This window comes from Tetrao urogallus (genome assembly GCF_951394365.1).
Source record: "Tetrao urogallus genome assembly, chromosome: 2".
NCBI classification, from domain to species: domain Eukaryota; kingdom Metazoa; phylum Chordata; class Aves; order Galliformes; family Phasianidae; genus Tetrao; species Tetrao urogallus.
Window position 1 is genome coordinate 12,320,251 of NC_136814.1, and position 20,243 is coordinate 12,340,493.

Here is a 20,243-nt window from a genome sequence, read left to right on the forward strand (position 1 = left end):
CTGAGATCAAAGAGGTTGCTATTGCGAGAGATCCTCAAGTAAATCCTCTTTCTCCATCCTAAAACTGCAGCTATGACAATCCACAACTGTTCAGGAATTTTGTATCAGTGGATGAAACTGTGGCTTTCATTTCTCAATCTTGCTCCACACACTGTTTACAAACAGGAAATAAAGTAGCAAGCAGTCTGCATGAAAATTAATGTAGTGAGGTATATTTAGACAACCACAAAGATTTTAAACTTTTCCAAAACAAACAAAAAGTCATCAGGGTGGCATGAAAATACCCAACCTAAGCAAATTATATAACATGAACATGAGACAAAAATAAGAAATTCTGACAGTTTTTAATGTTCATTTGGGATTTAGACAAAAGTGGCACTATCTGTAGAATTGTGCTCGTGTAAAGCAGTCTATATGAAAAGATAAAAAAGTTCATCTCATGTAATGAGAAAGTATTTCCCCCCCCGTCTGTGTTTTCCTTTTACCTTTTTGCCAGCTATGTATCCTCCAGCTGCACCAAAGCTCTTTGTGAATGTTCCCATTAATACGTCAACATCATCAGGATTCATACCAAAGTACTCCACAACTCCTCGTCCTGTTGCTCCCACTGCACCGATGCTGTGAGCTTCGTCCAAATAGAGGTAGGCTTTGTATTTCTTCTTTAAGGAGACTATCTCTGGCAGCTGCACAATGGACCCTTCCATGCTGTGGAGAGAATCACAGATAAACAACAAATCCTATATCTTCTTTTCTCCTTAAAATACTGCCAAAGAAGCATAGGCATTAAGTGCACAGTGCAGTTACACCATGGAAGATCTTCTGCAAACTCCATTTGTATTTACAGTGCAAAGAAACACTGCAAGCATCTTCCAACAAGTATAAAAGTAAAATAATTTTAGAATTCAAGCAAATAAAAATAGCCAAAAAGTCCCTGAACGTTTGGAAATTGCCAACATGCCATAAAAGAGAAGGAAAAGTATAAAGTGAAGGGAAGATATTCACCAAAGTAGCATATTACGTCTGACTGCAATTATATATATATTGTAATGAATTATAAGGAACTGCTATAGTTCACAGTGGTCCTTCATCCATCTACTGCTACTATGTCAACATTTCTGGATAACAGATCTAGAGAAAAATCACCCTGGGGCAGAGGAATTGGCTCTAATATGGCCCACATGAAATGCACAGACAGTGCCATGGCTCAGAGCAGCCTCAGTCTTCAGAGTGGAGAGAATCAGGGATTAGAAAAGACAATTCAAACCCAATCTTGTTACTCCTACCAGATGAATGGAAAAATGTTTCCATTCTTTTTCTGTTTATTTTCTTAAGGCCACATAGGAAACAGAAATATTCTAAACTTCTCGTAACGGTGTATAGAAAGCTCTAGAAACAAGAAAAGGTGATATATCTTCTGTATTGGTAACTGTATCAGTAACTTAGAAGGCACAGGAGAGTTCTACAACAGAATGAAAGCTCTGGGAAACAATGGGAATGCCCTCAAATTCTATAAAGACGAAGTATCAATAGTATTGCTGTGAAGACTATTATGTCTTGAAAACCTTTGTGGGACAACTAAAGTTGTGCTTGGATATGCTTTGCTGCACTCAGCATTCACTTCATAACCAGTTGCACGCATTCTCTTCATCAGGTCTAGTGAGCAGGCCTTAAATGCTACATACTTTCTATCAAACCCAAAGAGAGTGCACTATGCACCCCAGAAAGCAGCATTCTGTGGCCAAGCATTCTGCAGCTAAGGCGTATCTAGTTGCATGTGCTACAGCAGTTTCAGGTGAGTAGAACTGTCACGTTTGCTCCCAGAGGACATGTAAAAATGAGCAGCGTGTTCAATACAACCTCTTGTTTTGTTTTTGTTTTGTTTGCAGTTTTGTGATCTTGGGCCAGTGGCTTTCACAGACTCTTCTGACTGTCACTCAAGCTGATCTACACAGCTGGAAGGTCAGTACCACAAAAGGGAAATGATGTGTTGGCAATGTTTTACAAGTTTTATACTTTTTCTTTTGTTCTCCTGAGTAAGCTTGGAAACAGCTTGAAGTTTAGGAGATATTTGTTCCCTGAAATCAGCAGTGTCCATTAGTTTAAATGAACAGTACTGGGGAGCAGCCATGGACAAGGATTGCCTGTGCTGATCAGGTTCAGATAGCCTCGCTGTGTCCACCTGTAGGCACAATTTTGGGTGTCAGGTGACTGGTGGCAGATCCTGCCTTTCTGTCTTGTCCAGCCATAGAAGAAGCAGCCATGGGGACATGTATGGCACCACAGTTTCTTGCAGCAAAGGGCAGACAGGCTTGCACTGCAAGCTCTCGAAGACCAAGCTTTCCTTCCTGTCACCCCATGCTGGGGACAGAGCCCTCCAGCAGTCAAGCAGCTCTTTGCAGCTCCGGGAGAAGCAACTTGAACCACCACAGGTATTTTCTTAATAAGAGCAGAACCCACAGTCCTCACATGACCCAAAGTCAAACCATTAGTCCATTTAGCTAAAAATTAGACCAAGCTTCTGGGTGTGTGCGGGTATGAAGCATCCCACGTGCTAGGGAGGGCAGTTTTGGCCATCTGGTCAGCTTGCAGGATGGCTAAGTGCTCAGAGAGAAAGTGCAGGGCCAAGGAGCACCACTGCAGGGAACAAAGAAGCATCCCCCACTGTGTCTTCCAGAAATAGCTGGGGAAGAAAAGAAGAAGGATGGTTTTTCCACATTCACACGGGCATCACGTAACAATGGCTCATGGAGATTCAGGTGAGAAAAACAGCTTTTCTCTTCAAAAAGATGAGAACAAGAGTGGTAAATTAAAAATACAAAGCTTGATTTACTGTGTATTTGTCATTTTCAGTGCTGGGTTAGTGCTCTTGAAAGACACTGGCTGACATAAACATTACAACAGTTGGCAGAGATCCTAACAAGGGCCTGAAGCATCCTTGGGGCAGGTAGAGCACTGCTGGTTTTGTGTGTACGTCCTGGGCTGCTATGCAAACAGGCCTCAGCCCTCCTGACGGCAGAGATGAGAGCCGTTTCTGTGGCACTCTATTGCTGGTTTTGCTTTTGACTCTGGAAGATGATCTGTGATACAAACACCGCTCAGTTTAGAATTGCTCAGAGATAAAACTCACTTCATGTGTCTCCCTGGGTAGTCCAAATGGAAAGTTTACTGAGTCCTTCAGTAAAAATTGATATCAACTGAGTTTAAATCAGAGAACTGGAAGTAAATGAACTGCAGTGCCTCTGTCTCAGTCTGGCTGTGTCACTTGCACAAAACTACTAATCTGTTTCCAGATCTGCTCAGGCACATCTAAAGAGCTGTGTGCAGATGAATATAAGCTGGGTCTGCCCATGCCAGTCATTAGCATTATGTGGTATTACATCCTGTCTCACAGCAAAAATTATTAGCTTGGTTGCAGGGATGTACAGCTTCTAGACTGCAGCTTACCCTCATCTTCCTTGCTCAGAGGGTGGGCAGAAGAGCTTGCTTCAGTATGCACAAAGTTTGAATCTCCTTTCAGACACGAGGACGTAACTCAAAATTTTGGGATCACTGAATTTTGAGGCTTGGTTCAATCCCAACAAGCCACTGAGAGTCTTTCTGAAGCAGCTGATGAATTCTACAGCCAGGTGTGGTGAGAGAGTATTTGTGCAGGCCATCTCTCTTGGAATACAAGCTTGTTCCTGGCAGGATATATATTCTGACAAGTGTTGTCCAGTTTATTCTGAAACTTATCAGTAAAAACAGTTTGCAACAATCTACCATAGTAACATAATTTCAATCTTTTTTTTTTTCTGTCAGAAAAAGTAATCTACCAACACTCAACCTATTATCTCCTTCATAATTCCATCACTCAACTTCTCTACATATGCACCAGCATTACAGTCCTTTCAACATTTGAAAAATTACCTGTTCCCCTTTCAGGTTGATTTGTAATTGGGAAATCCCTCCATTCCTGACCTATTACTCCCAAAATACATGCATTGCATTTTTTATTTATTTTAATATTATCTTCTTACATAAACCTCGGGCTTTCATACAACAATCTTTGTTTTGTAGTTTAGAGTAATAGTTTAAGGAAACTCCAACAGCCCTCACATACAGTGCCATACACTGAAATGACAGAAATGTTGACCTTTAACGCTGGTCCCTGGCCAAGGACATTAAATGTTACCCCACTCTTTTCTAAAGTCCTAACATCCAATCCCAGGAAATAAAAAAATAACCCCAATAAATTTCCTATGGTATTGAAACTCAAAGAACTTCTACTGCATGTGAAAAAGAATTGGATAATATCCAGTTAAGCAGAAAGCTGTTTCCTGAGCTGGAAGAAAATATACTCAAAACAAATGTGGGGAAAAATAGATCATTTGTTTTGATGGGTTTCTGATACCTTATAAATTCCTCCCTCGTCCTCAGCCTACCTGACTCTTAGGTAAATATGTGTGCAAGAGAGCAGAAGTCTACCAGAAACCATGTAAGAACTTAATAACTGATTAATCCTGAACTGGAAATAGTGGAAGCCAAGAAAAACATTAGCTGGATATTTAAATAATAGAAATATGATTTAGCAAGTCACTTTAATTTGTGTGTTAGACATGGCCAAAACTTGTTCATGCATTTTGAGCTGAAGATTGATGGCTGGATCGTCTCCCCATTTGAAACAAAAAGGAAATATATTTGCTCCTAGGCTATTCTGAGTCAAGAACCAGCTCTCACTAGCAGTTAAATTTACTTCCTATGATTTTTCTTTCAAGATGCTAGATACATTAAAAGCAAACAATCATATACTTATTGCTATTTGTTTGACATGTAGCTTGGGTGCTTCCCAAGCCAAAAGGCCAATTCTGCCTTCAGTTGTAACCAAAGAAAATCTGTGGCTTATGGTTTCAAACACAAGTCTGACTTCCAGAAATGTTCGTGTTGGCTAACAATGGCCCTTTTCAAATTTTGCCAGCTAGTAAGTCCAGGCTTACGAGCAGCGTAAATACTTTAACATACCCCTAACGCAAACACTAGGCAATTTTTTTTTCCATACCATCAACTTTACCTTACTAAGACTATAGTGTCCCATACAGCAATATTTATTTTAAATAGGAAAGCTTAGCATTTCTTTTACATCTCTGGAAAATGCATTTCTGTATAAATTTGCCAAATCAAACTTGCAAGTCAGGATATTTTAACTTGGAGAATGGCTCTGACCAAGTTATTTAAATTCTGTATTAGTTGTCCCCAAAGCAAAACTTATTTAATTCCTTTAAAAAAAAATAGCAATATTAACAGTCTTAAGAATGCATTAACAACAGTCTGCCTCCTCTTAAATCCACTAGATGAACGTTCATTTGGCATCTGGCAAATCTTCAAGAGAACTAACTTAGCCAACAGAGGGGCTGGAAAATTTTAGTCTATTTCAAAAATCATGGGCCAAGAAAGGAAAGAACATGCACACAAAAGAAGTAAGTGTATTTCTAGAGTGTGTTTCTCCAGCTTTTTCTTTTGCATAAGAAGTGTTATTAGCTCCATAGACTACATGGCTGGCGAGTCTGTTCCCAGCAGTGCAATGAGGACAGATCAGCTGCGTGAATCTCGGGTTGGCATCGATGGCAGGGACACAGCACAGAGGGGTGTGGTGGTATCCTCCCTCAAGCCAGAGCAGACATGCTTTGCAACCAAACCACAATCTTTAATTTCTGATCAGCTTAGACTACCAAAACAACTAACCAACCAACCTGACTACTGCTGGTGCTGGTTTCCAGTGACAGAATATTAGAGAGCTGAGCTCTGTTTTTGCTTTTGTTTTTTATTTGTTTGTTTATTCATTTTATTTTTTCTCTTTATGCCTTTCACAAGCTTTGACACTCAGGACATGAGTGGTCTTAGAACCGTTATGCTGTTATTCCCTGTCTGCCTGGTATTTCTCTGGTAATCAATAGAAAGTAACAAACTTTCAGGGAAATATAATTAATCTGACTGTGAAATCTCATTGAAAAGCAGTGATTTATGAACCACGTAGGTATCACCTATCTAAAGTAAAAGTTTCCTTTTGGTGCTGTTCTCTGAAGCCTAGAATGTTTTTATTTAGCATCTTAACAGATAGATGTGCAGACTTCTGAAAAGGAAATCTTTTTGAAATCCAACTGCAAAACACAGAGGAAAACAAAGCTTTATACTAAACATACATCTGGAAATGCAGCTGCAAGTATTGCAACTATCAGCTAGTGGGTTTGCCCCAATGTTTAAGTGGATCTATGCCTCACCAATCTAACTTCTCTCTCCCTAATGGTAAATATCCAGAGTAAAGGATTTTAAACTGAACAAAGCTCAGCAGCTAGAGCATTTTCTTGGGCCATGTAACCAAAAGGCATATTTGTCAGTAAAATGTTGGTGGTCCACTTAATTTCTGCGTGATCAAAGTCCTTAAATTGAGACTTTCTTTTAGTAGTGCCAAGCTATGTTTATTTGCAGTTTTGCTCTGTTTACTCTGATTGAAAGGGGACGTTCAGCCTGTTTTGGATCAGCTGATCTGCTGCTGACCTGTTTCAGCTCTGAGTGACAGGTGTTTAGATAAGGACTAATTTGTTCTCTGTGCAGATGGAGAACGTTCGGTAAAAAGAAAGTGCTGCTGACTATGAAGTTGTAATGACATGAGACTGTGAAAGATCTCTTATGAAATACCTAATCAACTAAACTGTACTAGCATTCCTCAGTAACAAGGCGTAACCATCTGCCTGTGTGTACAGACTACAGTTGAGCCCACATGAAATAATCCCTGCATGCAGACTTTACTGTTTTTTTCCTAAACCACGTCACATCCTGTGAATGAACAGTTCTGGCTCCCTTCTCTCTGGTACTACTCCAAACCCTGTCCTCCTTACTCTCACAGTGCATCTCCTGTTCACACTATATGCTTCTCACTGTGGCTTGCTAAATCAACATTCAAAACAACAGAGGATCTCACTGCAGCAAGTTATGCCAGGGTTCACACCGTCATAATGGAAATTAATGTTTTAACAGGATCACTGAAGATGCTACGTAACCTTCATTCATTTCAGACTTCGTTCAGGTACCAATGTTAGCTTCACTCAACATACCATTGTGTTCTCAGAAGCAATAAAGAGCACTCATGTATCTAAAATGCACATACCTGTAAATGCCTTCCACAAGGATGATAATTTTTCTCCATGCTCTGTGGCTTCGAGGCTGGCCATATATTATTGCATCTCTCAATAATTTCTCAAGACTCTGCATATCTTCATTTAAAAACAAGTAAAAGGAGAAAGGAAAATATTAGCACAGATTTTTTTTTGAAGAAATTTTTTATTTTCTATTTTTTTTTCCCCCGTAGAGAAAAAGACAACATTAAAAAAACAACGTATCCTGAAGATAAAATTCCTTTATTAGCAGGCTAGAATCAATAACTTTAGTTTGACTGTATTTAGTTTGATTTAGTTTGACTGAATGCAATCTTGTGAAAAATAGTTTCAAAAAGCTGCCAGTTATGTACTCTACCTGGGAAATTTCTACAGATCTTGACATATGTTTTTATTCAAAAGGAAAATGCAACCATTTTGCTTTAGTACTGAGGCTAATTGCCACCAGTTCTATATGGGTTGTTGATATTCATAATATCTCAAGTCTTTTGAACGAAGAACCTTCATTTGCTTCCCAGCACCATAAAGAACTTGTGAATCACAGGCACTGCTTCAGCAAAGGCTTGGATGAGGCTGCATGAAGTACATCAGGATGACAACAAGAGAAATCCTCACCTTCCCAGGAAGGAATGCTAGTGAAAGACTGCTCATGAGGGAGGGAGAGACAAATGGATATAAACACATAGCGTGGGTACTCTCAGTTGCCAAAATGCTTGGAAATAGCAGAACTTTGATACAAAGAGGCTTGGATGTTGTTAGACACTTAGAAGTTCTGAGTGTGGATCATCTAACAAAATGCTGAAAGGAAAGGCACTATGTTTTGAAAAACACAGAAAAGGCTAAAAAATAATAATTAAAAAAAAATCAAAGGAACAAGAGACAGATCAAAATCCAACTCACAGCGCAGAGCTGAAATGAGGGTTCTGAATGAAGTCTCTCCAGAATGAATTACTCTGGTACTTTTTGGAAATCCAAACTGACACTTCAAAATGTTTCCAAATGACATCTCAAATAACATCTTACAGAGACTCATAATACCCCAAGGAATGCTACAGATGAGGACAAATTGTGGGGGCTGGGAAAATCAGTGGCTTTTTTTTTTCCCACAATGTAACACCCCTTCTTGAGTAATATATCTTAATGCGGTTATTTTTTGCTAAAATGTTACAAAACTAATCTTTAATTCTCCCAGATGAGGCAAATACATCTTACCTATATTGATGTTGACTTATAGCTTTGTTTCTGCCTGACTGTAAGCAAGCTGTTTGTACAGCACTTGTCCATCATGAATAATCAGTGACCTGAGAGATCACCAGGATATGATCTAGCTCGTTATACCCTGGTACTTTGCCCTTTGCTGAGGTGCTGATTTCAGTGACAGATTTCTCAGGAACACCTGTGCCGCTCTGCACCTTACAGTCTAATCTCTTGACCTAACAAGACCTTGCTATATCTTACAAAGCACACTTGCATGATGAGTGGCCTCTTATTTCAACCGTGTAATCATCTGCACAGCTGGATAAGCTCCCAGATGGAAATGCTCCTACGAGTGATGCAATGCAGATAGCACAGTGTCCACTAGGTGGCAATAAAGGGAATAAAAGTTCCGTGCTGCTTTACAAAGCGAATTGATGACCCAGCTAAACATGTTTCATAAAAGACACCTGTTCACCTTCTCTTCTGAATAGATAAAATCTGGAAATCCTTTCTGGTTCTGAGAATTAAAGGGCTCCAAAGGATTACACAGAGCTCGTGAGTTACAGAAATGAGGTAAGATTTTCAGTCACTTAAAGTGAAGTTTTCTCCACTGAATTTAATTGTCTTTTTCATCAAAATGCCTGCAGGACCTTTGAACCTCCTCTCCGAATCACACAGAGTGAGACTTAATTCAGTATTCTGTCTATATATAAATTCTGTCAACATTGGAGCTAGACTTTGGGAAAGTTAGTTTGCCAAACTTCTGAACTGAAATTGTGGCTAGAAAATTCAGTTATTTTAATATAAGATCACAGGGAAAGAAAGAGGAGAGGACAGAGAGGTAAGAAATGTATACAGCTTTTTAAAGAGCTTGTTTTATAAAAACATGGATGTGAATAAATCCCATCCAATCTAGTGTGGAAGATGAAAATGCAAAGGGAAGAACATCTCCAAGTCAGGAGATGCCTGACTGAATTCCCATGTGACAGCCCTGCTTGAGTTCAGGCTGAGGACATGCCTGCTCAATGGAACAGAGCTATCTCATTTTGCTTTTGATGTCTCCTTCTGAAAAACACATAGGGATGACTCTCAAGCCTGCCAACATATAATTTGCTTAGATGCAAATAGATTTTACTGAACATTTTACTCTTGTTTGCAGAAAGGAAATTGGAAGGTGGAGAAAATCTATTACCTTTAATCTCTCCCCCTAGAAAACTGCTTCCTTTTTTCAAAGTGAAGATGCAGTGCTTTCTGTGTTGGGACCTTCCAGACAGTGGGATATAGAGTGTCAGGAAATAAACCAGTGCAACCCCAGCTGACTTTCTTCTATCAAATTATTTGGCCATTAAATGTAGTTAGACTATGAAACACTAGGACAGGGAAATGAGTTGCACAAGTCCATTGCCCATCTTGAATAAAATTAGTTATGGGGAAAATAACTGTCCTTCCTTGTTTGACCATCACTGGCCCTGGCTTTTCAGTGGTAGAGGCAAACAACTGTTTGCCAGGCCCAGGAGGCGGGTGGTTGTAGGAAGTTCACTTGGTTACTTACTCGAAGCATAATCAAATTTGTCCTTGTCTCAGTTCCTGACTTATCCCTGAAATATTGTTTGAATTTAGAAGCTAAGTTTTCCTGAGTAGGCACAGTGGATCACCTGCATTTTTAGAAGTTAATCTGAAGTTGCATAATCCTTGTTTGGGCTCCGTCAGAGTTACTTCAATGGAAATGCCACCACAAATTGCTGCTGGGTGAAAGCGAGCCTGGACCCAGCAGGCAGCGGTGTGTCATGCTGCCTTGCAGTGTAGGTGGGACTCGGGCTCCCGCAGGGCCCTGCCTTCCCACAGACATGCTGTGCCTCCCTGCAGGGAGACACGGAGTCTCCACCCCTCATCCCCACATCGCAGCGCTGAGGACATCATCATCATTCTTTTGCGTGGGCTGAAATCCTCCTGCATGATGTCAACTGAATACATTTAATTAAAATGAAAAGGCTACTGCTACCCTTATCACAGTCCTTTCCTTCAATTTGTGTTTGCCATTCTCATTTCCAGTTTCTCAGTTTGCCTTCTTGTACAAATTCATACAGACACTAGCTGCCTGCCCCTTCCCACTCTGTCCTGCACACAACCAGCCCTCTCCTCTTGTGGGCTCCTTTCCTGGTCACCATCCTGTTGTAGGTGACAAAGTGCGTAGCTCTGATCCTATCCCTCCTTGCAAATCCCTATAGCAAAGGGAAACCACTGCAAGGGTTTCATTCATCCAAACATTACTCGTAGGACTGTAAAATACAATTTTCATTCTAGTGAAAACTAGACTTTGAGAAGTTTCTCTCTGCTGGCAGAGCTCTCAATAGCAAGTGTGTCCTTGGAGGACTTTCCCTAAAATCACAGCTTTGCCTTTTTTTTAATTTTATTTTTTTTTATTATTATTATTATTTTTATTTTAATATCAAAGATTGGGATAGGGGGAAGGGCAGTAGTGGCTGCTGCATCTGTCATACAACCAAAGCCTGCCCTCCCTATCCCCCAAGAAATACGTAGCTGAGTGTAAGTGAGGAGCCTATGAAAACCTCCAGCTCACACCTGACAAGCCAGACACGGCTTTCTCAAATCAGGGAGGGCAAATGCAGACACAGCATGCTCAGAGCAGGATATTCCAGCCTTCTCACTGTGGCAGCGTCTGTGTGTGTCACAGGGAAATACATGCTGAACTGGATTAGGCTGAGGTCAACTTATCTAGTGTAATGATCTTGTCTCTGATAGTAGCCAGAGGCTTCAAACAGGACAAAGCCTTAGTGGGTAAAGCAGCTTTCATCCTGCTCTGTAAGAGCTTGAAAAGTGCCCTCCCCTCTGAAATCCATGGACTGCTTATGCCTCTGTAAGAACCCCCCCCCAAAATTAATGAACCATCTCATACTAAACCACTGCAACCACAGAAAATTTTCACTGTTTCTTACCCTTTTGTTTTATTCGCTTACTTTCTTGAAGGCACGCACATCTATTTTTATACTTCTTTCTTTTTTCCCTAGAGAATACATTTGCACAGAAGTATGAGGGCCCTGTGCTATTCTTTCAGTGTGAACTACAACCACTCCAGATAGCTGAATTTTCTCTACAAGGTCTCCTTGTGGCACACATACTCAACTCCAAAGCTCTAATTTGACTGAGTGGACCAAGAAATGCCATAACTGGAATAACAGCAGCTCACCTGTTGTCCAAACAGGAAACATTTTGTACAGAATCCCAGAGAGCTCACGCCTGCATGACACACATTTGTCATCAACCACCTGATCTCTGAGAACCCAAAAATACCCCTCTCTGTTTTCACAACACTCTTACAAGGTGTGTGAGGAGGAGCTGGGAATGTCCCACAGTGATCCTCACTTTTCAGATGTGGATTCAAGCACCAGATTAGAGGCCAGATTTTCATCTACCAATGGTGCTTGGTTGTGTCTTGCAATTCCCTGCCTTCTTCATAGTATCACTTACTCTGATTGCATGGTGAAGTGCAAGTCCCTTGCAATGAAGGGAACTGGATTTTTTTCCCCTGTGGCTTGACTTACATGTGTAGTCATGACATTCACACAGATTGCTCAAGCAATTGCAAATCTAACCCTGAAAATGTGACGGCAATTTAGTTGCTTGATGCTATGCGGGAAAAATGCAGTAGAACTAGAAAGGGCAAACAAATCCTAACTCTTATTAGGAGAGAACCTAACAGCACCTTCTTATATGAGCTAATATGAACAGAATCCACCTGGATGTAGTCAGGAACAAACTGATCCATTCACTGAATGATGCTATCTTACGCTCTCATCTCATGCCACTGTAAGACCCAGAATTGCTGTGATGGAAAACCCTTGATAAAATCACAAGCTGGTGAATAGTTAGATGTTTGCTTTCGCTTTTCAGCTACTGGAAGGACCAAGGGATTTGGTCAAATACTTAGCCAAGAAAAAGGCAGGAGGTTCTGAAAAAGGGCTTTACAGTATATTACATTACTAAAAAATCATCTTAGAAACAGAAACAGAACAAGGCTGCTACTGCCACAGAGGCAGGAAGATGTCTTCATCTCCTGCCCTTCTCCCTCTGCACACTGGCTGTTAGGCCGTGCTGCTGGAACCACTGCATTTCAGGGGTGTAAGTGCCTCTCTTTTCTAGCTTCTTAGACGGATCGCTGCCCAGGAAATGCCAACATGGTGCCCACACCACGGCAGGGGAGATGGAAGGCAGATGCTTTATGGGCAAGCGGGAACAATTTCAGCCCATTAAAAACACTACTGTGTAAATTGAAGAGTGCCCAGGTCTACACTCATATTTAGGGTTTTGATATCAGGCCAGACAAAATTATTCTTGGTCATTCTACGCCTGGAAAGGACCCCATAATGCAAACTGTTAACGTCATCAATTCCAACTTATATCTACTCAGTAAAGTACCTTCTATTAGGTTAAGAAATACTATCCTAAAAGAGAATTATTTCTGCTGCCAGAAGGGCCCTGCAGAACAATATATTAGAATAAACAAAAAGATAAAGAAAATGCATAAATGAGTATTTATTTTTAAGCAGTGAGCATCTTAGTGATTTGGCAGGTAACTGAAAGATCACCATTGTACCTCAACTCATTTTCACTGGCAACACAACCTAAGTGGCATTGAGTGAGGCTGGAAAAAGGCTGGGTGATGTAGGGGAGAAATTTTAGAAGACCAAAGCTTCCCTTCTTGCTGTGTGAATGTCATGAATGGGAGAGTAGATGGTAGGTTTCAGCCATTACAGTGACTATCTTCAGAAAACAGAAGAGCTGTGATTCACCAACTGGCCTCACCTCACTGCTGTGCTCTTCCTCAAGGTTGTGCTACCCCACTGTTCCCCACTGTTAAGGTTTGACTAGGCTGGGTATGCTCACATGTGCCTCAGCAACAGCAATGACTACAGCTATGCTCACTCCTGGAAGGTTTTGTTTCACCATACCTCCAGTGAAAGAAACCAGGATGAGCTGTATGAGCAAGTAACACAAGGCTCTTAATTCTGATCCTTTTAATAAGTAGTAATAACAGTAATAATAAACAGTAATAACCAAAATAACCATAAACCCTAACCCCACTCTTCACAGAGCATATTCCTGCGACCCTGGCAGGACAAAGATAGCAACATTGCTAGTGAGAGCCACAGGAAGGGAAGGTAGGCCAGGTGTTCTTCGTGACAGGAATCAAGTATTCTCCTAAATTTCTCTCACCTAGATGGCATGTAAGTCTATTATCTCAACCCAAGCCTGCAAATCCCTGCCTGTTTACAAGGAAGGGATTGATCATCCACAGTAAGGATGCAGGGCACATTCCTACATCCAAACAAAAATGATCCACATCTCATTTTTTGCTCTGTTACACACTTTAAAGTTTGAAAGCCTTCTCACACACTTTCACAGTGCAATAGTTTTGTCAAAGAAGGAGTTTTTTTTTAAGACTTAGGAGAAGCATAGATGTTTAACAATTCTATCAGCTCTTGAAAAACTACTCAGAATTTTTTGGCTGAAAATTGCAATGCTTTAGGAAAGCCACCCACTGACTGAAATAGAGTCTAATTAACTTTTGTAAGAATAAGATTATACATAATTAATGTAATATGTAGAGATTTCTTCTTTGCCAACTAATAAGTGTAATTATTTACTTTTGCATAATGACAAAGAGATCCAGTATTACAGATCATACACTCTGAAATAAAATGATTTTCACTCTTATGGATATAGCTATATAATAACTTTTGGAAGATGGATGTGCATCAGTAACAGCTATAAATAGCAGTTTTTAGTCTTTTCTGTAAAATATTTAGATCGTGATTTTATTTTTTTTTCCATAGAACACAGTTTCCTATTATGTTTTTGAAAATAATTTTTCTTTAACAGGTTGGAAAATGGAGTGGAGAGATTTACAGTGTCGAGAAAACACCACAGAAAGGGAAGTTACTGGCACACACCTTTCATTTGTACTATATTCAAGTAGCTGCTTCAGAAAATATGCCATTGCTTTGCTAAATTGCTACATAATTATTCATCCTCATTTTGATAATCATTTACAGTAACTGCACGAAACATTCACACCTCACTCTTCTTCCAGTGCCTTTTCTATACGTACATAACTAAGGAAGTCAAAGCCAAACCATGTATGTTCTAGGCAGTTTTAAAAGAGGCTGATGTAAGCCACAAGGAATGTGTAAAGAGTCTGCTTCCCCAAGATGGAATCTAATAGCAAAAAGGTGATTTCATAATCTGCTGCCTGATTTGAATTTATACTTCGACTCTCCTACATAGAAGGTATGTATCACAACAGTGGTGCTACTGCCTGGAATCCTTTGTTTTCTTTAGTGTAGGGCAATCCTAGGTCTGACAGTATTAGTGTGACTTGACACAGCTTTAAAGGAGATGAGCCAACTCATGGCAGTGGATGAACTTGGCTCTGCATTTAGGAATGAGAACGAAAAGCCTATTAAGCACTAATCCTTTTCGGAATAGGATTCAGATTTACTCTTCTGCACTTTGCAGGAAAATTGTTCCAGCCTCTCAACAAAGAGCCCTAGCAAAGCCTTTGGCACACTAACGTTGTCCAGTTGATGCCAAGAGCCAAACTCTTTAAAGGATCATTGACTTTTCTATGTGAAACAACACACATAAATCCCCACTCCATGGAAAGGGGGGAGGTGGAGGGTATCGAATTTTTCTATGACAATGCAGAGAATGATCTTGAAAAGGCAAAACATTTGACTACCTAATGCTGAAATTAACATTTCCTAGTGTTCTTCAAGTGTTAACTTTAGGTGCAAAGGAACCTTTCTTTCACATCAAGTAATACGACGTGCATAATGGCTTAATTCCCTTGTTTGTAAGCATGGCAGTGACAATACTAACACTGACTGACATTTTGGACACCTTTATATAGACAGAGGTGAGATGAATCATCTGGGATGATAAGAAACACAACTGATCTAGCAAAACAAATGAGCACCTACCTAACTGAAAAGAAACCCCCAACACAAGCTGGAAGTTTAGGTTATGTGTCCCCTTAATTCATTTCCTATACTTGTATTATACTACTCTTGGATGAATCCAGAGAGAGCAATGCTGTATACTTCATTTCAGGTGAAACTGAGCATCCTACAAAGATAGCCGCATTATCATTTCCACTGCAATCATTCCCCAATACACAAACTCTTTTCCCCAAAGCAAAAGGCACATAAATGTATTTCTGCGCATGATTTTAAAAGCTATTAAACAAAATTTCCCCTTTGCTGATGATGGCAGGTGACAGCTGTACCTGAAATGGATTGTATGATTTGATTTGTGCTTAAAAATGTGGACAAGATGATCTGAAGGATATTCTGGTTCTCTTTCACAAAGTGCAGGGGATTCTAGTTGGGAGTAGGCTAGTACTGCAGCCATGCCTAGAGTATCTACATGGAAGGGGACCAAGTTGGGGCATCTTACTATCTAATCTATGAATAATTACTTCTGTAAAAACATTCTGGTTCACATGATCATTAACTCTTACGTGATCTTCAAAAAATATTGCTTGTCCAAATTATGAATAGATATTAATTGCAACACCATCTTATATTATAATTATAGTGTGTCTTTCATTTCAAGAGATCCTTAGGCCTGTTACAGCATATGCATAATTCATTTTTGCTCACCTCAGGGCTGAACACAACACAATAATAGAAGGGACCGTATTAGTTATTAATAAAGGTAGTCAGAGCTCTTTTAGCATTCCTCACCATTCTCTAACTTCTTAATCTCTGTTGCAATCACTGCCTGGTGGCTGCAGTGGTGATAAATAGGAAATTTGCAAAGTAGAATAAAGGAAGAGAACAAACTCTTGTCATCGAAGCCAATCACAATGCCTCTGACTGTGACCACAGCATCATTAGCTAAATAAAAGTTAAAAACCATGAGCATTTTAGAAGATAATTACATGATTGCAAAGTTAATGTTTGGCATTAGTATGATTTCTATACTAAAATCATACCTCAAAGATTATTTGGGATGGTTATCTTAAAGTAATCATCTGACTTTGGTATTTCCCCACCTGGAATTTGGAGACACAGTTTCAAAGGTACACCATGTTAATGTGACTCTTCTAGAAACAGAGGCAGGAAATGTAGATCATATTTTTCTAAGTATATTTGTACTGTTTTGCTACGGTGACAATAACAAAACCTTTTCAGCAGCACACGGTCATTCAGCATGTCAAAAAAGACAGCAAGGAGGTTAAGACTTCAGATTTCATAGAATCTCCAAGGTTTGAAAGTTCATTCAGTTCAACCATCCACTTATCACCAGTATTTCCCACTAAATGATGTCTCTCAGTACAATATCTAAATGTTTCTCGAACCTCTCCAGGGTTGGTGACTCCACCACCTCCCTCGGGCAGCCCATTCCAGTGCCTGACCACTCTCTTGGAGAAATATCTCCTGATGTCCAACCAGCATCTTCCCTGGCACAACTTGAGGCCCTTCCATCTACTTGCACTGCTAGTTACACGGCAGAAGAAGCTGACCCCCCCCTCACTACAATCTCCCCTCAGGCATTTTTGGGAAGCGATAAGGTCAATCCTGAGCCTCCTCTTCTGCAGTCTGAACAATCCCAGCTCTCTCAGCCACTCCTTACAAGGCTTGTGCAACAGACCCTCACCAGCTTTGTTGCCTTTCTCTGAACACCTTCAAAAATGAAGGTCCAACCTGATAATCCAGACCTTGCACAACAGCAAATGCAATCTCACACTGCCAATTTCTCCCCCATCTGAGATCACTCAGTGTTGAACAGTTAATCCTTGTGCCTGGATAAAAACTTGATCTGGGAATTGAAAGAAAAGCATGCACTAAAAGGAAGTGCTCCTGCCTTAGAGACAGACGTTCACATCTCAAACCATTTCTAACTTCAATACTCACTATTATGCTTGAAGATTCTAATAGTAGCACCTGAAAGCCTCGCACCAAGAACGAGAGAAGTGTGGTTCAATTCATCACTTAGAATGAGGCAACCCTGTGGAGAAGAAGTACAAAAAGCATTTGCATGAAGTGGGAAGCTGTTTGCAAGTGTGTATGTGAGTGTTTCAACATACAGTTATGTCTGTATATACATAAATACATACATGCATATAGCATTGAAATAATGTTACACGTGAATTGGAATTTCTGAAAGAACTACTAGAAAGACAGGCAGAAACAAAATTCAGATTCTCAGACATTCTCAGAAAGTGCATGAGATTAACATAAGGAGGAACTGATACTGAAACCGGACTAACATCTGCAGTTTGATAATTGAAATAAGATCAGGATGGATTGAGGCTGCCATTAAGATTTAAGTAGAGCCAAGGCAATAGACACAATCTTACTCTTTCTCTGGTAAATTCATATACAATTTATCTGCAGTGTATGTTTCACCAATGAACTCAGTTGAAAACCTTCTTTATAGAATAAAAAAAATGCAGAAAAAATAATTTAGTATGCTGTATCAATGAGAGACAAGATTCTCAGTTGAATTCAAGCTGGAGCCCTAATTTAGCTCTGTCTTCTATTGTATATATTATGCTGTGACGCTTCACTATCCAGTACAAGGACAACACAATATTAGCTAAATAAATATTATTTAGGAAACATGGATTGTGCCTAGGATTGGAGGTATCCACACAATTCTGCTTAAAGACTGATATAACAGTAAGAGTTAGACATGTGCATCTTGACAAGACAATATAGCTACCAGATTTAACTATAAGGAAAATTTAGGAATAAATCTCGCAAATATAGGACAACTACACAATATCTGCAATACATAACACCATATAATAACATGTAATATTAGAATATACTAATTATATTCTACACAATACAGTAATAACTTCATGTCACTTGTACCTAAATATCCCACCTCTGACAAAGGCCTGCATCTCCACACGAGGCCAGCTAACTAAGGGATAAACTTTTTAGAGCTAAGCGAGAGAAAATTATTTTAGGCTGCTGTGCATGTCTGCGATTTCATAAATTTACCTCTATTAGTTTTTAACTGTTTCTTTGGACATTACTGGACTACTTTTCCAGCACCACAGTAGATTGAAGTTCATATCCTCATTGGCTGAACATTTTCTCCAGCCCAATCACTGCGTACAAGTACGTTAGAAATCGCTTATAAAAGCTGGATTCTTTCTCAATAGTGAGGAAATGACTTCACCTCTAGCTAGGTTTTTTGGAAGAAATCTTGAACACACATCATGTGGTGAATTCATTCCATCTCCATCAAAGGGGAAATAATGCTTCGCATTTGCCTGAATAGGAGAGAACAATTTTCCCAGCCAACATCATGGTATATGAACAAGTTGCGTCAGGAGCTGTGATGAATGGAATTATACATTTCCATGTCTTTGCATCGTGGTACTCCAATGGTACTCCAAATTAGAGATAAGATTCCTTCAGAATCAAACAAGAACCAAACTTTTGTCACATGGCCTCATCTTTAGACTTGCATTTGCCACCAGCTTTCTTTGCAAGGGCTGGCCAGAGATCCATTCATCAGAAATGCTGAAAGCTGTTTTGCCTTTCTGATACCAAGCTTTTTTCTTCAGTTGAGCCTTTCCATTTAATACAAGCCCAGAATACTACAGCAGTTGTTAAAACAATTAAACAATAGTTTTGTGTGTTTCATCAGGAAGTACTCACCTTTCCAACAAGTGCTGGAATATTCATTGAATTTGTTGCAAATCCCATGCCAAACACCATAGCATCTTCCACACCTAGGAATTTGGCCACAAGATTCTCTAGTTCTACATGCTTGTCTAGGGTCCCTGCAGAAACAAACACAGGCAATCTCATCAGATTGTGAAAATTATTACTTCTAAGGACACAAAACATTCAAAAGCATGAATCAGGCAATCTGTCATTAAGCCAATTGCTTTTTTTTTTTTTTTTTAGTTCTATTGAAGTTTTTCCATTTGTATCTAGTATCCTGTATGTGTGGGATAAAACAAGAAAAAGGAAGGATGCAAATCAGCTATAAGTAATGCTAGCAAATACTGTTGCTGTTAAGATAGCAGTTGCTTTGGGAAAAAAAAGTTTGTTTCCCACAGCAACAACTTTTAATGTAGATTATCCAGAAGAGTCATTTGTTGCTTCTCCCCTTGCTAGTACTACCCTGGTGAGGAATGAGACCACCTTTTTATGTGTAGGACAAACATTTTAGGCACTTTTTAGTTCTTTCTGAATGAGAAAGCAGATGACAACAACAAAGTTCTTCAGTTTTTCTTCTGAATGTCTGTATCTATGAGTACGAAATCCTTAATTATGATATTTTACGGACTGACAAATGGAAGCTTTTTCCATCCTGTTAGACTATGGATAATAGAAGTTAAGGTAAGCTCCAACACCAGTAACTATGTTCCTTCCTCCCTCGCATCGGCCAAACTTAAGTGCCAAGGCTACACTAAGACTCTTCCTTACTGGAAGTAATTTGTCTAATGTTACTGTCAGGAGTCTCCAAACAAATAAGGTTGTCCAGATGAACAACAAAAGCAATATCTTTGTTCACTAACTCTCAAAAGAGGATAACAAAATACAAAAGAGGATAAACAAAAGAGTAGTGTTAAGAGATGACAAATAACTTTGAACAGTAATAAATCATCTCAATTTGCCAACTCTCGTTTTTGTTTTCCTGACTGTGCATTGTGGTACCAAGGCTGAGGGAATTCTTACAAGATGATCTGTGGGGAAGAAAAGAGTAGGCTGTGGATTCTAGCAGTATTTTCCCTATGAATAAGGCTCCAAGCAGAGAAAAGAAGAAAAAAATCAAAGTTAACCTCATGCCTTACTTGAGTTGCACAAATTGATGTCACAGTAATATAGGCAAAGTGGATTACAA

General features: G+C 39.6%; 1 protein-coding gene across 1 annotated transcript in view; it reads right to left on the bottom strand.

Annotated features, from left to right (window-relative positions):
• The window catches only part of SPTLC3 (serine palmitoyltransferase long chain base subunit 3), a gene marked incomplete at both ends in the record, with an annotated part of 75,950 nt that overhangs the window by 17,056 nt on the left and 38,651 nt on the right, over positions 1-20,243 (bottom strand). Inside the window, 4 exons of the mRNA XM_079532497.1 lie at positions 486-705; positions 7,142-7,247; positions 17,285-17,378; positions 19,049-19,173. Coding sequence (XP_079388623.1) covers positions 486-705; positions 7,142-7,247; positions 17,285-17,378; positions 19,049-19,173 — 545 coding nt within the window. The remainder of the gene's footprint in view (positions 1-485; positions 706-7,141; positions 7,248-17,284; positions 17,379-19,048; positions 19,174-20,243) is intronic.